Raw genomic sequence first — 16,415 nt, 5'->3', positions numbered from 1 at the left:
AAATACAAAAAGCGTATAAGTACAATACCAAAGCAAACTGGTGTCCCTACTACACAATAAGAATAGGAGTAGTGCCTTATATATACTCTGCAAAAACAGCCAATAGTGCTTCAAATAAAGTGCATATAAAGTTAAGACCCATTAGAGTGGTATCCAAATGGGAAAATGAGGCATACATGCAGTTATATACGTGCATGTCACAATAATGAAAAAAATACCCCAACTATATGGTCAGCAAGTGCCCACATGAAGCTGATATGGCATGTAATAAGCCAGTAAAAGTGCATTCAAACAATTCCTTCATAAGGCTGATATAATAAACCAAGGCCAACGTTATTTGTGGAGATTTAATCAGAATACGGCCTATATGAGGCTAGTATAGCATGTAGTAGCTAGCATTATTAAAGTGCATTAAACAGTCAAAAAGGACCCATGCTGATTACCATCGCTACTTCCCACATAGAAAAAATGGCCATAGGATTTAAAGTGCAGAGTGCAAGAATATAGAAAGCATACAACCTTGTAAAGTATGGATCCCCGACGCGCGTTTCACGTTAACTTCGTCTCACCCCCCTGGCGGAAGTGCTAGGCTTTCATGCGAGAGACTCACACGAGAATCATGCGAGTCTCTCGCAAGTGAGTATGAGCCCTAATGCTCATTCTCTCTATGGGATTGCCAGAGCACTGTGTGCCAATTTCTCTGGCAATCCCACAAGGAAAGAATGGAGCAGCTGTCATTCATGAGCACTACTGCTCATTCTAACGGGCCCCGTTCTGCTGATTGATGGGGGTCTCAATGGTCGTATCCCACCGAATTTAAGTCATCACGTGGCCTCCAGATCGGTACTAAGTACTGTTTTTCGGAATACCTCTTTAAAAAGAAACTTGCCCATGTGTTAGCTGGACAAAATTCGCACCGGTTTTTGATTTCTGAGTATAAAAGAAAAAAAGGCGTTTCTCTAATTTTCTTTACCGTTTTAAGTAAAGATCAAAAGGGATGTTTTAAGATTACGGCTGACCCACTGACCAATTCATTGCTGCTATTCTGGATCCTGTAAGTGCCAGGAACCAGTGTCCACATGTAGTAATACTGACCTGCTCTCCATGATGGCCGCCTCCACATGCGTCTGATTGTCTCCACCTCCTGCGCAGCTCTGGCTCATCGAGGACAGGAATTTAAGGAGCAGTTTTGTGCTCTCCGTTTTGCCAGCGCCGCTCTCTCCACTGAAAGAGACATCCTGTAGTTTTCACAATGTCCGGACTACGTAGTCTGTATATAATTATATCTGATGTGCAATTACTTGGCCTTGTACCTTATGAGGACGCACTGGCTGTCACGTCTCTTCCACAAGCACCGGTAACACTCGTTAGCTATGGCAAATATGTGGGGGGGAAGCTCCCCTAACTGATGGCGACTGTATAAATCCACTGCACTCTCATCGTACAATCCTAAGATTTGCTTGTAGGGATTTACTGAGGCCAGGATAGAACCGATATTGGTCTAGAGAAAGGAGATCAATAATATCAATAGAATCTACACTGCACAGCAAGACCATAAAAAAAAAAAAAAGTTTAATACAATTGTATGGTAATTTGCACAATAAAGTTGAGAACCTAAAAAATAGTTGCATTAAACACCTGTAAAAAAAAAAAAATCCAAATTGTCCTGATCCTGCCGCTTTTTGCCGTTTTACGCTTTGTCGCTCCATTGCAGAGATATTCACATTTGTTACTTTTGGCGGCCAGTATGTGAAATCTCCACTTTGTAGTCTGTCTGGGGGTTTCTTCAGAGTCTTCTCTGGTGGGTTTTGCACTTTCACCACTCCCTACCAGACGCTGCCAATCACAGCTGGCAGCCGATCTAGCAGTCTCCGATGCTGTCAAGCTGAGATTGGCAGCATCTGAGAGAGAGGGATGCAAGCACAAAACCCCCATAAAAGATTCTGAAGAAACGTCCAATTGGACTGCAAAGTGGAGATTTCACATACTGTGCGCCAAAGAGAACAAATGTGAATATCTCAGCAATGGAGCGAGGCAGTACAAAACGGAAAAAAGCGGCAGAATCAGGCAAGATCGTAGATTATTACAAGGTATTGAATGTAATTATTTTACGCAAGCGAGTGACAGGTTCTCTATAAATTATAAAATGTGTGCAGCTTTCAGCAATCACAAGGGGGAGCACAGGAGCTGATGGTGTACAGTTTATACATTGATTTTAGCTCCCTTTATCCCAGTCTGTGGTGCAGAACAAAAAGCACATTTCAGTTCTTGTGTTTTGCTCAGAGGATTGCTTTCACCGATACAATGTAACATTACTGCAGCTGTGAGAAATGTAAAATGACAGGACCAGTCCTCCGTCTATATATGTATGTAAGCGAGAAGAAACCAGAAATATTGAAAGGAACTGAAACTCAAAAGTGTGTGACCAATAGTTAGATCTTCTCATTATACTGTGACTGTCAGGTCAGATGAGCCTATTATAGAAATGTAATAAAAAGCAGAAATAGGAATAAGAAAAATGACACTGCAGGTCGGCAGCTCACAACTCACGTAGATTTTATCATCTTTGTAACGTTGATAAAGATTTAACATGATGGCGGCTTCATGCAAGTCACTCATCAAGGACATGTCCTCCACACCTTCTCTGTTACTCTGATGCATCGGGAGCACCAAGTCCCTGGTGAGGGCGCTGCGGGGGTACATAAACTCCTGCAGAGAAAGAAGAAAATGCCTTTGCAAACATATAGAGAGCAGTATTATAGTAGTTATATTCTTGTTCATAGGGGCCATATTATAGTAGTTATATTCCTGTACATAGGAGCAGTATTATAGTAGTTATATTCTTGTACATAGAAGCAGTATTATAGTAGCTATATTCTTGCTCATAGGGGCAGTATTATAGTAGTTATATTCTTGTACATAGGAGGCAGTATTATAGTAGCTATATTCTTGCTCATAGGGGCAGTATTATAGTGATTATATTCTTGCTCATAGGGGCAGTATTATAGTAGTTATATTCTTGCTCATAGGGGCAGTATTATAGTAGCTATATTCTTGTACATAGGAGAAGTATTATAGTAGTTATATTCTTGTACATAGGAGCAGCATTATAGTAGTTATATTCTTGTACATGGGGCAGTATTATAGTAGTTATATTCTTGTACATAGGGGGCAGTATTATAGTAGTTATATTCTTGTACATAGGGGGCAGTATTATAGTAGTTATATTCTTGTACATAGGGGCAGTATTATAGTTGTTATATTCTTGTACATAGGGGCAGTATTATAGTAGTTATATTCTTGTACATAGGGGGCAGTATTATAGTAGTTATATTCTTGTACCTAGGGGCCGTATTATAGTAGTTATATTCTTGTACATAGGGGCAGTGTTATACTAGTTATATTCTTGTTTATAGTAGTTATATTCTTGTTAATAGGAGCAGTATTATAGTAGTTATATTCTTGTACATAGGAGCAGTATTATAGTAGTTATATTCTTGTACATAGGAGCAGTATTATAGTAGTTATATTCTTGTACATAGGAGCAGTATTATAGTAGTTATATTCTTGTTAATAGGAGCAGTATTATAGTAGTTATATTCTTGTACATAGGAGCAGTATTATAGTAGTTATATTCTTTTACATAGGAGCAGTATTATAGTAGTTATATTCTTGTACATAGGAGCAGTATTATAGTAGTTATATTCTTGTACATAGAAGCAGTATTATAGTAGCTATATTCTTGCTCATAGGGGCAGTATTATAGTAGTTATATTCTTGTACATAGGAGGCAGTATTATAGTAGCTATATTCTTGCTCATAGGGGCCATATTATAGTAGCTATATTCTTGTACATAGGAGGCAGTATTATAGTAGTTATATTCTTGCTCATAGGGGCAGTATTATAGTGATTATATTCTTGCTCATAGGGGCAGTATTATAGTAGTTATATTCTTGCTCATAGGGGCAGTATTATAGTAGCTATATTCTTGTACATAGGAGAAGTATTATTGTAGTTATATTCTTGTACATAGGAGCAGCATTATAGTAGTTATATTCTTGTACATGGGGCAGTATTATAGTAGTTATATTCTTGTACATAGGGGGCAGTATTATAGTAGTTATATTCTTGTACATAGGGGGCAGTATTATAGTAGTTATATTCTTGTACATAGGGGCAGTATTATAGTTGTTATATTCTTGTACATAGGGGCAGTATTATAGTAGTTATATTCTTGTACATAGGGGGCAGTATTATAGTAGTTATATTCTTGTACCTAGGGGCCGTATTATAGTAGTTATATTCTTGTACATAGGGGCAGTGTTATACTAGTTATATTCTTGTTTATAGGAGCAGTATTATAGTAGTTATATTCTTGTTAATAGGAGCAGTATTATAGTAGTTATATTCTTGTTAATAGGAGCAGTATTATAGTAGTTATATTCTTGTACATAGGAGCAGTATTATAGTAGTTATATTCTTTTACATAGGAGCAGTATTATAGTAGTTATATTCTTGTACATAGGGGGCAGTATTATAGTAGTTATATTCTTGTACATAGGGGGCAGTATTATAGTAGATATATTTTTTTATAATTGGATGAAATCCTTGCTGCTTTTAGTTTCTTTTGTAATTTAGGAATGTTTACTGAACCTCTGGTGTAATACAAGTTGTCACGATAATTTTCTTATTTCACCCGACTTTGTTATATTGGGATCCATAATTCAGTACACAACGAATCAAAAGATAATAAAACAGGTATTTACTTCCACAGCGCAACGTTTCGCCACCTATAGGTCACTTAGGAAATTACATACGACTAAAAACTTGATCTGAATTCCCAGCACGGCCTTTTACTGGAATTCTGCTTTTACAGCTTTCTGTCAACGTCTATAAACTGGTAATGACTGACATCAATGCCGCCCTGTAAACCGCAGGCAGAATAGTGACAACTGGCTGTTCACAACGCATTCTTCTATTTACAGGCAAAACCTGGATTTCGGTTTTTTTATGGCCAAGGCATGTGACGATACAAAATCGACTTCATATGCGTCATGACCTTACAGGAAAAGAAGCTTTTCAGATGTAATTCGAATTACTATGACACAATCTTTACTGATTTTCAAAACACTCCCAACATTACATTTTATATCCATAAAAACATCAACATTCCCAGGAAATTCCTGGTGACGCCTCGCAGAGAGCCACAGGTGGAGCTGTAATGAGCGGTGATAATGGACGTCGCCCAGCTTCACCAGCACTGACACACTGTAACAAACTATCAGGACTGTTGAGGCGTTTTTCCTTCACATATTATTGCCCAAATTGGGTACAATTGCCACAATCCCTCCGTCTGCAGCTTCTATATTTCCATGCAGCAGAGATCTGGATACCATAAGGTTTGGAAATATTAAGTGTTTTAGGAGGTTTTAAGAATGGAAATCCCCTTTAAATGTTAAGATAAAACATCTGCACCGTGGGTGAAGAGCTTCCGTCCGGCGCTCGCAGAAGGCGTACAGCGGCGACAAAGGGCGGCCATGAATTATTCCGTATCTAGAAATGTCAAAACAGCCAGGCTTCGCTTCACGTCCCCAAGTGTCACTCACAACGGCAGGCGCTGCATAGCCTGAACTTTACGGGATATTTATAACATTTTGTCAGGGTGACATTAAAGTATTTGCCCCCCAACTATAAAGGGAAAACCAAGAGCAAAAGAAAAAAAAATAATAATCTGCAGGCATCTTGGATTCTTAAGGTGGGTCATTCCATGGTAACTTACGTTACATTCACAAGCCAAAAACTGAGTCAATAATGGTTACAGACTGTTCTTTGAAGGCAGGCACAAAAATGAGTGAATGTATATTGTACATTAAACTATTCTGAATAGATTTCAACACAGTTTGATTTTTCAAGAATACAAATTAAATACAATATACAGTGTTAAAAATTGGTAACTTATGTTACAACACAGTGTAGTAACTTACGTTGCAATGCTGATGGTAACTTACGTTACAATACCATTACTTCACGAGAAGTAAACTTATTGTAACGCAAGTTACTAACTGTGTAAGTTACCATGGAATGACCCAGGTGTGTTCTATGGTGAACATGCGTTAATGATTTTGTGGCTATTCCACCATAAATGGCACATCTCAAGCCCAATTTCAAATGTCACATTATTCTTTGTCAACAGATATAAAATCTGAAGCATTTTAATATTCTAGTGTCTCCATTTAAACTTGCCCCTGAGCATTTAAGGCATGTCTGAGCATAAATTTCTCAAATTTTACTTTGTAACGGTTGCTATATATGTGGGTGCTGCATTTCTCTGGGGTGCTAAGTGCCATGCTCCTCAACCATCCCGCTGGATCCAGTGGTGCAGTTCCAGATTTGGGGTGCGGTCCTGCTGATCTGCGGGGGCTGAGTGGTGAAGGTCGGTGATATGCAAACGCTTCAACTGCATCTTTGGGATGCAGATACAGTTGAATGCAGTGGTGGAGCAGGGAGCCAATGCCACAGCTCCCTGCTCCACCATTTACGTGTGCTGTCTGAAGTTTGGCACAGGAGCTACAATGATGTCACTGCATCGCGCCTGCTGGATTGGGCAGGATTTTCCAGTTGAGTGGAGAATCACCATACTTAGGATGAAGAGAGTACTATGGAGTGGAGGTGAATGAATGTGCGTGGGTGGACATTGTGGGCAAACGTGTATTTGGGAGCATCTTGCTGCGTTTAAGGGGACTATGTTGAGGTATCATTTTGTGTGAGGGGCATAAAACTGTCGTGGGGCATCATACTACTTGAGGGCTATAGAAGGGGGATGTTAGGCTTCACGAGAGGTATTTCTGAGTTTACGGTCAGTAAGCTGTATAACATGTTGTACTGATGATATTCATGTCCCTCCTTCCCGGCTTTCAGAGCCTGGAAGTATGGATGGGGCCACCATACAGGTCTGGCGTTAGGGACAGGCAAACTAGGCATTTGCCTAGGGACCCCACTCCCTCAGGGGCCCCGAGCCAGTGACATTCCGCTAATAGCAGCACACCACATGGCCGTTATGGGACCCGTGAATCAGTTGGACTCGGTGCCAGATCGATGATATCATAGATGCTGATACTGTTGAAACCAATGAGAGTAGAGAGCGTCAGGCGACGGTCCCTCTCTCATCATTCTCCCTCTGCTTGTGATGCAGCGGGCACGATGGCGTCACTTTATCGCAGGCCACACTATGTCAAGCACTGGAGCTGCTGAGTAGATGCGCTGCAGAGACCAGAGCTGCAGGGGAACAGAGAGCAGAGTATGTGTTTAGTTTTAAATCAGTGAGTATGTGGTGGCCGTAATACTTGAGTAACATGGAGGCTGCGTTATACTCAATCAAGTGCTATGGGGAGTGCATTATACTATGTGTACTATATCAGAGCTGCATTATACTCTGTACTGTTATATGGAGGCTGCATTATACTGTATGGAGGACTATTGGGAATGAATTATACTATATGAAGGACTATGGGGAGTGTATTATACTACAGGGTGGCCAATTTATATGGATACACCTAAATAAAATGGGAATGGTTGGTGATATCAATTTCCTGTTTGTGGCACATTAGTATATGGGAGGGGGAAAACTTTTCAACATGGGTGGTGACCATGGCGGCCATTTTGAAGTCGGCCATTTTGGATCCAACTTTATTTTTTTTCTTAATGGGAAGAGGGTCATGTGACATCAAAATTATTGAGAATTATTTCACAAGAAAAACAATGGTGTGCTTAGTTTTAATGTAACTTTATTCTTTCATGAGTTATTTACAAGTTTCTCCTTGTTTACAGCCATTGACATGTCACAGAGGTTAACACGTGAGGAGTGGATAGAAATTGTGTTGATGTCTGGGGAACGCAGTACCCGGGTCACTGCAGATTTCAGTGCAAGACGCCCTACGCAAGAAAACTGTCACCATTCCCATCTTATTTCGGTGTATCCATATAAATGACCCACCCAAAAAAGTTTGCCTCATCACTGAACATAATGTCCTGTGTAAACTGAGGGGCCTGTTCCAATATTTGTTTTGCCCATTCTGCAAATTCAGAGCGCCGATCTGGGTCACCAACCATTCCCATTTTATTTAGGTGTATTCATATAAATGGCCCACCCTGTATATGGAGGACTATGGGGTGCATTATTCTATATGAAAGACTACTGGGTGCATTGGACTATATGGAAGACTATAGAGAGGGCATTATACTATATGGAAGTCTATGGAGATTATTATATTATATGGAGGAATATGGGGTGCATCACACTATATGGAAGACCATTGGATGTATTATACTATACAGAAGACTATGGGGCACATTATACTATATGGAGGGCTATGGGGTGCACTATACTAAGAGCAAAATGCTGCATATTCATCAAATGATTGGATTGCTTATGCCGGAACAGAAATCATTGTTCCCAGCAGCACATCGCCCAGTGAAAACTGCAAATATGCTTCTGAAAACATGATTCTGTATGGGGACAGACTGATTACTAGTGATCGATCTATCCCCATCATTCTTCCTCAGCTGATGTAAATAGGCTGGGAAATAAGCAAACGACTTCAATATTGTCAATCACACTTGTTTAACGGCCTGAACTGAGCGCACGTAAATGCAACCACAATGTTTTTGTGTGATGGTGCAGTTTGAGCATTTATTGCCTCACTTTAAGCTTTTGCCCAGAGCCCCACTTTTTCTAAATTCGGCCCTGCCTACATGTATCCATAGACCTTCAGACATTGCTGTCAGAGGTTGGTCAATGGTTTAAGCGGTAGAGCTGCACAGTGAATTTGCACAACCCAAAAAGAACTTGTGCACATTTCAAAATTTCACTTTTCAGGGGCAGATTTTCTTTATCCAGGAGAGGTAGACGAGGGTCCGCACTCGATGACAAGCAGTGGTCCATGTGAAAACGGAATTGAATGAATAAGCTTTATTTTTCGACCCTTCAGGGGTGACTTTTTTTTGGGTGGGTGGGGGGGCATCCATGATTAATTTACACTACTCAGATGACCTATAAATGGCAAAATGAGGGATAGAAACACAGTCTTTGCACAAGGTCATGATAGGCCGACAATACACAGACAGGTCACGGTCATGCCTCATATGCTGGAGTCTGTATCTCAGCTTTGTCTTATAAACTAAACTCTGAGCCACAGACCCGGTTCTGTTTTCACTCAGAGCACAGACTACAAACTACCTTCTACAGTAAGTTACACTATAACCTCCCCCCCAAACATTTGTATACAGCTCCTCCATGGTAGACAATTTGTGTAATCAATTTTCTGCTGTACTCCTGTGAAAAAAAAAAAATATATAATTATTGCTCATCTACAGGATAGAAGATAACGTGCTGATCACTGGAAGGGCCCCTAGTGATCCCAAGAACGGGGTCCGCAGCCCCATCCTGAATGGAGCAGAAGTGCACATATGTGGCCATGCTCCATGCATGGTCTATGGGACTGGCAGACAGCGAGTGCTGTCCTCGACCGTCCCATAGACCATGAATGGCAGGGAAGCTGAGCATCTGCTCCATCCAGGACAGGACGACAGAACCCCACTCTGAGTTTTAAAGCTCCGTTCTCAGGATCATTGGGTCAGAATTTCATTGATCAGCGACTTATCCTGAATCCTATGGATTTTTGGAAATAATCCTTCAAATACAAAACACGTCCCCTATTTCAGAGGCAGTAAACCTGAACATCACTAGTCCTGCTCTTATCTAAATGAATGCAATTATACAGTATCTAGTCCAGAAAAAGCTCTGGGAGATAAACACCTGCAACACCAGACTGATACATTGCAACAAACAAGGAAAAACGCTGTGCAGCTGCTGATGTGGAGCTCACAGAGCATTGTCTACACCTGATAAGCGGATACAATTTTCTCAGCTGAGAGGCTTGCTGCCTTTAAAGCTCATACCTTTATGGCTTATCTATAATGGGTCACATCTGACACATGTCGCTATCAGAGAAGTTGTCAGAATTAAGATTCATTTGTATGGGAATTCCGACTACTTCGTCACTGAACAGCAAGTAAGAGGACCCTGTTCGAAAGTTGCAGATCCAAGTGGTGGGACCCCCTTTCTGCTATACATTTGTTAACATAGAAGCCCCTTTTTAATCGGATCAACACCACATTTCACGAAACAAGATGCATGCATTAAACAGATCTTAAACCTCATGAGGCTGATGTACTTACTGTGAAAATCCATGTCAGAAAACTGTATAATCCTGACAGTAAGTAAATCACTTACTCATCTTAATATTCGGTAAAGACATTATTTAAAAAGGTGATTATAACAGCCATTCTGACACGGATTTTCAAAGTACACCAGTCCCATCAGGTCTGAGAAAGAAAATCTACGTACAGCGCTTTATAGAATGTTCTCATTCACTATCTTGAACATAGTGAGAAAATTGGAGGAAAAAGTGCATTAGAAGGTTTTAGAAGTTTGTGTGAAAGCGGTGCTCGCAGTCAGATACGCTGTGAGGCAGTGCAAGAAATTGAGGGAGAAATTAAAGTTTCCCATTGTTACCCAATTACTACTTTTCTATGTATTAGCGACCGCTTTGTTCCTCCTTTCAATTCCTTAATTTGGCCAAAATTGATGCCAGAATGTTCCCAGAAAAACGCCAACCACGCAACAAACAGAATGCAACCCTTTCATTTACTTAATGACAAGTCTCTGCTAAACTAGGTCCACCAAAATAATTCATGAATTTAATGGTCAGACCAGTCTAAAGAACGCCTTTTATACTGGCGACTGGAGATAATGTGAAGTCAGTCATGAATCTGAGGTGCGGATAGATCTGAAGGACTTCAGGGATTTGGCAGTTTCCTTGTCTATGTTAATACATAAGACCAGTCTTCATTAAAATTGGTCCATGTAAATTCCACGTCAATCTCATGGACCAACTCATGTGTTTGACGCTACTGCCACATATAAATTCATATTGACCACCCCGTAAAATGGTCGCCATCACTTCACGATCATTTGACCAAACTGTTTAGGATGTTAGCTTTAGCTGATTAGCGGAAAGGAGAGGACGGGTAGGGTGGTAGACAGAGATGAAGAAAAGATGTGGAGTGGTGCAAGCACCGTGGAGAGCTTTGTGGGCGAGTGATGAGTTTACATTATGTTCTGTAGTGGATGGGGAACGACTGGCACAGGGTGGAGGCTTCAGTGTAGTGGCTGGATAGAAATATTATCCTGGGTGCTGCATTCAGGGTGGAAAGAAAAAGGGAAAGTATTAGTTCTTAAGAGGAGACCGATCTGTAGAGAGTTACTAGAGAAGACTGAATCAGAGCAGCAGTAAGTTCATGCGAAGTCAAAAGGTAAGGAAGGGTCGAATTCTAGAGATGTTTTTGAGGTGTAGGCGACATGAGCGAGCAAGTGAGCAGATGTAGGGAGTGAAGGAAAGATCTGAGTCAAAAATGACCCCAAGTCAGCGGGCCTGTTGCTGGGGAGTAATGGTGGATGTTCTTTCTCCGACATTTAATTCATAATCCCTGCTTGTTAATGTTTACAGTGTTTTCTGGCTCCATCTAGTGACCAGAGTCATAACCGCAGTGTTATTGTGTGTTTTACTTTCACTTTGCTATTTCCCTCCGTTTGCAGTGCATTCTGGTAAGGTTGCAATGCACCCTGGTAGCCTTTTGCAAAGGATTATGGTCATGTAGATTAGCAGAGACAGGAAACACAAGGAGGTTTTTGACAGATTCAGCTTTAGATAAAGGGAGGACATTATGTTAGAGACAGCAGACAGACAATCCCTGGTGTTTTGTAGTAATGCAGGCGTGATGTCAGGAGACGATGTGTATAATTGGGTGTCATCAGCATAAAGATGGTAAAGAAAACCAAATCTGCTGATTGTTTGCCCAATAGGGCCAGAGTAAAAGGAGAAGAGTAGCGGACTCAGGACTGAGCCTAGGGGAACCCTGACAGTAACAGGAGAGGGCCTAAGACTGAACCTTAAGGAACCCTGACAGCAAGAAGAGGGGACACAGGGACTGAGCCTAGGGGAACCCTGACAGTAACAGGAGAGGGCCTAAGACTGAACCTTAAGGAACCCTGACAGCAAGAAGAGGGGACACAGGGACTGAGCCTAGGGGAACCCCAACAGTAACAGGAGAGGGCCTAAGACTGAACCTTAAGGAACCCTGACAGCAAGAAGAGGGGACACAGGGACTGAGCCTAGGGGAACCCCAACAGTAACAGGAGAGGGCCTAAGACTGAACCTTAAGGAACCCTGACAGCAAGAAGAGGGGACACAGGGACTGAGCCTAGGGGAACCCCAACAATAAGGGAAAGAAGAACCAGCAATTGATATAACCCAATAAAGTTGCTGACACCACATCTTCCTCCTAAACCATATGATGGCTTCCTCCCCTGTGTGTAGGAACTGTAGACAACGCAACCTTTTTGGGAATCACATATTGGCATAATTATCTAATATTTGGATCCCAAACTAACTACACTATGATTAGTTCACAGCAGAAGACAGTTTGGCTTGGTCACTACCGGTGCGACGAAAAATCTACTTTTATGATAAGATCTCAAGTGCAGATGAGTCACAGGAGCATCAATTAGTCACTTCCAGGGAATAAATCTGTCAAATTGTCGCTGTAGTCAGTGAACCAGCGCTGCCGGCTCCCCGTCCCCTTCCTGCAGGAAGCTCATTATCCTGGTCTATTTACTTCTGTTCTCAACTAAAATCATTGTTTTCAAGACCTTAGAGAAAAACATCAGAGCAACGTTGAAGAAAAGCCGCGAGCGATGAGAAAATGCGCTTTATGCAGTAAACACCAACATTTGCTTTGTTTCCTTGAAGCTACATAGGGAAGGATTTCTCACAGATGTGACCCAGAAAGCTGGGGCAAGACCAACCTAGAACGCCCTTCATACCCTCAACAGTAGGTGCATGGGCATCCTCCACGGTTCATACCTAGGGAGGAAAAGATTGGTATCAAGTTTCAAAAAACTTCTCCATAATGTCAACCTCACGTTTGAGGGAGGAATATCTGAAAATGGGTTTGAAGATTTGATAATTTATACCATGGCCCCACATAAGGGCATCTATACATGCGAACCACCTGCATCACCTAACCAATTTTGGAACTACAAATCTCCCGTCTCTTAAAGAAGATGTCCGTCCACTGTCCAAAATAAAAAAAAAAAAAAAAAAAAAAAAAAAAAAAAATTCCACAATTACCTTCCAGATTGGTGCCATTGATCCACATAGCGGCGCTGTCACCCCAGTGGTCACATTATATTGTTTTGTTAAGTGACTACTGCAGCCAGTGTCACTGATCGGCTGCAGTCTTCAGTATTGTATCAGAGTGGAATGGTAAAGTGGTCACGTGGCATAAGATCACGTGACCACACGACACGGTCTGGAGGAATAACATCAGTCTAAATATGCAGTTTTTTAGTTCCATAATGCACAGTGGAGCTGTAAAGAAGGGATTGCCCAGTAGTTTACAAGCCTCTTTGAAGATATCTTTGGATTCACTTTTCTTTTGAAAGCAGGAGGTAGGCACCGATGTTGATGAAATTTGAAAATAAAGAAAAAGTGCAAAAGAATGTGGCATATCCAACCCATCTCAGAAATAAGGGCTCCCAAGAAAGCTTTCCTCATCCCTCCGAACCAGATGGCTCACCAGCAGTAAATTTTAAGTAGGCTACCCAAAAGCTTAGGCCGTTCCCATCTTGCTCCTGTCTGAGCTGTCAGTCAAGAGCCATAGTAAAGGTTTGTCCCCTTCCCAAAGAAGGGGACAAACTTTCCTTTATTTCATATATCCAATCGCACACGTCACCTGCATCTTAAGAACATCTCCAGAATCTGACTTTCTCTCACCTTTTAAACTGCAAAAATTCTTACTGTCGCCTTTATACATCCTCGTACAGACTACTGTAACTCCTTACTGATAGATCTCCCTCTAACCAAACTCATCTCCAAGCCGTCAGGGTCGTATTTCTATCCAGTCGCTTCACTGATGCCTCTGCACTGTGCCAGTCACTGCACTGGTTGCCCATTCACTACAGAATGCAATACAAACTTATCTCTGTCACCCACAAAGCTCTCCACAGTTCAGCACCACCCTACATCTTCTCCCTCATGTCCATCACTCTACCTGTGCGGTCCGTTCTGAAACTTCTCCAAGACTAACATCCACCATAATCAGAACCTCCCACATCTATTTCCAAGACTCCACTTGTGCTGTGCCAGTTTTCTGGAATGCACTATCCCAGACAATTCAACTAATAACTAGCCCCCACAGTTTTAAGCACGCTTTAAAAACACATCTTTAGACAGGTCTATCACATCACTTCACTAAACCAGCCCCTCTTTCTAAGTTTTCCTCTGAATCTGGTCCCTTCTATTCATCTGTCTCCACATCCTCCATGCACCCAATAGTACTTGGCAACTGCACTTAGATACTGGCTGATGACCGGATCATACAGCTTCTTTGCATTTACCTATGCAGAATGATGGCTGGACCAAAGTGTTTCAAGAAGATGTAAAAGTCCAGATACAAAGCACCAGAGTGACAAGGCGGAACCGTCAGTTGGCACCAAGAACTGAAACCAATGTCTGTGCAGAGGCATGCCACGGCAGAGTCATCGGGATGCACTTGGAGAACGAGACACGCAGGACGTTGTGAACCAGTGGGCGAGATCCGGATACCAGTCAAGGCCTGGATTTAAGACTAAGCTAGTCAATACCGTAGGCCCAGCCCTCATCTGTCACGGCCCAATAGTCAACCGTCGCAGGTCAAGCACTGAAGACAGAGTGTGGGCTGCCATCCAGAAGTGGACATCCACTGTGGTGATCTAACACTGACCTACGGTACTGGATTTGGTCCGAGGAAGTTACTTGACTTTGTCAGGAGGCCTAGCGGTGACCCCCGTTATGCTACAGGCGCTAAGTGGAAACAAGATGAAAAGACAATCTCATGTGGCCTTATACATGAGCACTGCCCTTTGGAGTCATCACACAAGGGATCTTACAGAGTCCCCCCCTATTGGGAAATAGTCCGAAAGGATAGAGAATCTGTACTGCAATTGCTAAAGTGCGTTTGTCATTTTTGCTAATCTTGTATTACTTAATACTCTGTATTTGAATAATTGATTCCTTGCTAAATTAACCCCTTAGTTCCCGTATCAATAGAACAGTTTAGTTGGTTACTTCCACCTGGTCCTGGTCTGCGTGTTGCATCCTAGTCACAGTTTACACATACATGACGGCACGTTCTACCTATTGTGTCCCCCGATTTCCTTATAGATTGTAGCTTGCGGGCCGCAGGGTCCTCGCTCCTCTCGTAACTGGTGAACTGTGTGTTACTTTGTACGTCCCTGCTTTATTAGAAAGTGCTGTGGAACATGTTGGCGCCAAGTACATAAAATTATTAATATTATAGAAGAGGCTGAAGAGCCCAAACACACACCCTATAGGCCACAGGAAGGACAACTCATATGCGTGCCTCCTCCTGAAAACTCCTTTTGGCAAACCCAGGTGTGCACTCTCAAAAAACGTATGGTTCCCGCGGGCAGCACTCCAGGGGAATGTCTAATTCAGGCTAAAAACTCCAAACCCTAAAAGGCAAAGAAATTCTAGGTCAACGGTCCATTTGGTCCCAACCCTTCACATATATGTACAACCTTGGCAGAGACCGTCCCACTATAAATAATGCATTCTAGCAGAGGGGGCAGGTGGGGGTCATCTTCATTCAATCTGTCAAAATTCACAGGAAATATCAGATTAAGCAAGCAAATGGAGATGACAAATGCCGCCTCGGTGGATCATGGGTGATCCATGTAAATGAGGAATCGGAGGCAGATTAACTCCGGGAATTATAATCACTGCTAAATAAGTCACTGGGAAATGACATTACCTGTGAACTAGATCAAAGCAAACTAAAGTGGCAGGGACCCCCTAGGGCTCTCTGAGGGGAGGCAGGAGGACGATTATGGCCACCCACTTACATTTCAAAGACTTTCTGAATGAGTCTACTGAGAAAAGTGATAAATAGACACAGTTGCTCTGATATTTTGAGTATTTCCAGGTTTTAAAAACAGCCAAGCTTATTAAGACGTGCGGAGCCCTCATTCCATTCACTGCTAAAAATGAGGTGCAGAATAAGGCACCCCAACATTTCCAAAGCTGCACCTGTTTGCTGTGGGTTCCGCATTTTATAATGCCTGTATTTTCCTGATGCCATTGGGGCAGGGTTGGGACGGAGGACCTGATTTTCTGGCATCTGGGGGTGCTGCTCTAATGTGGAGAGCTGCAATGGGCAATCGCTCACAAGGCAATTCCATAAAACACTATTACAGTGCCTACAAGTAGTATTCAACCCCCTGCAGATTTAGCAG

The 16,415-nt window shown here is 42.0% G+C and overlaps 1 protein-coding gene across 1 annotated transcript in view; it reads right to left on the bottom strand.

Moving 5' to 3' along the window:
- LOC141049265 (unconventional myosin-X-like) overlaps nt 1–16,415 on the bottom strand; it is a 105,982-nt gene that overhangs the window by 62,369 nt on the left and 27,198 nt on the right. Inside the window, exons 3-5 of the mRNA XM_073545519.1 lie at nt 2,551–2,709; nt 1,314–1,501; nt 1,096–1,224 (exon numbers count right to left, since the gene is read on the bottom strand). Coding sequence (XP_073401620.1) covers nt 1,096–1,224; nt 1,314–1,501; nt 2,551–2,709 — 476 coding nt within the window. The remainder of the gene's footprint in view (nt 1–1,095; nt 1,225–1,313; nt 1,502–2,550; nt 2,710–16,415) is intronic.

The sequence above is a fragment of the Dendrobates tinctorius genome, unplaced genomic scaffold (assembly GCF_039654945.1).
Source record: "Dendrobates tinctorius isolate UK_male_01 unplaced genomic scaffold, ASM3965494v1 ptg000143l, whole genome shotgun sequence".
Classification (NCBI taxonomy): domain Eukaryota; kingdom Metazoa; phylum Chordata; class Amphibia; order Anura; family Dendrobatidae; genus Dendrobates; species Dendrobates tinctorius.
This window is presented reverse-complemented; position numbering and strand designations above follow the sequence as displayed.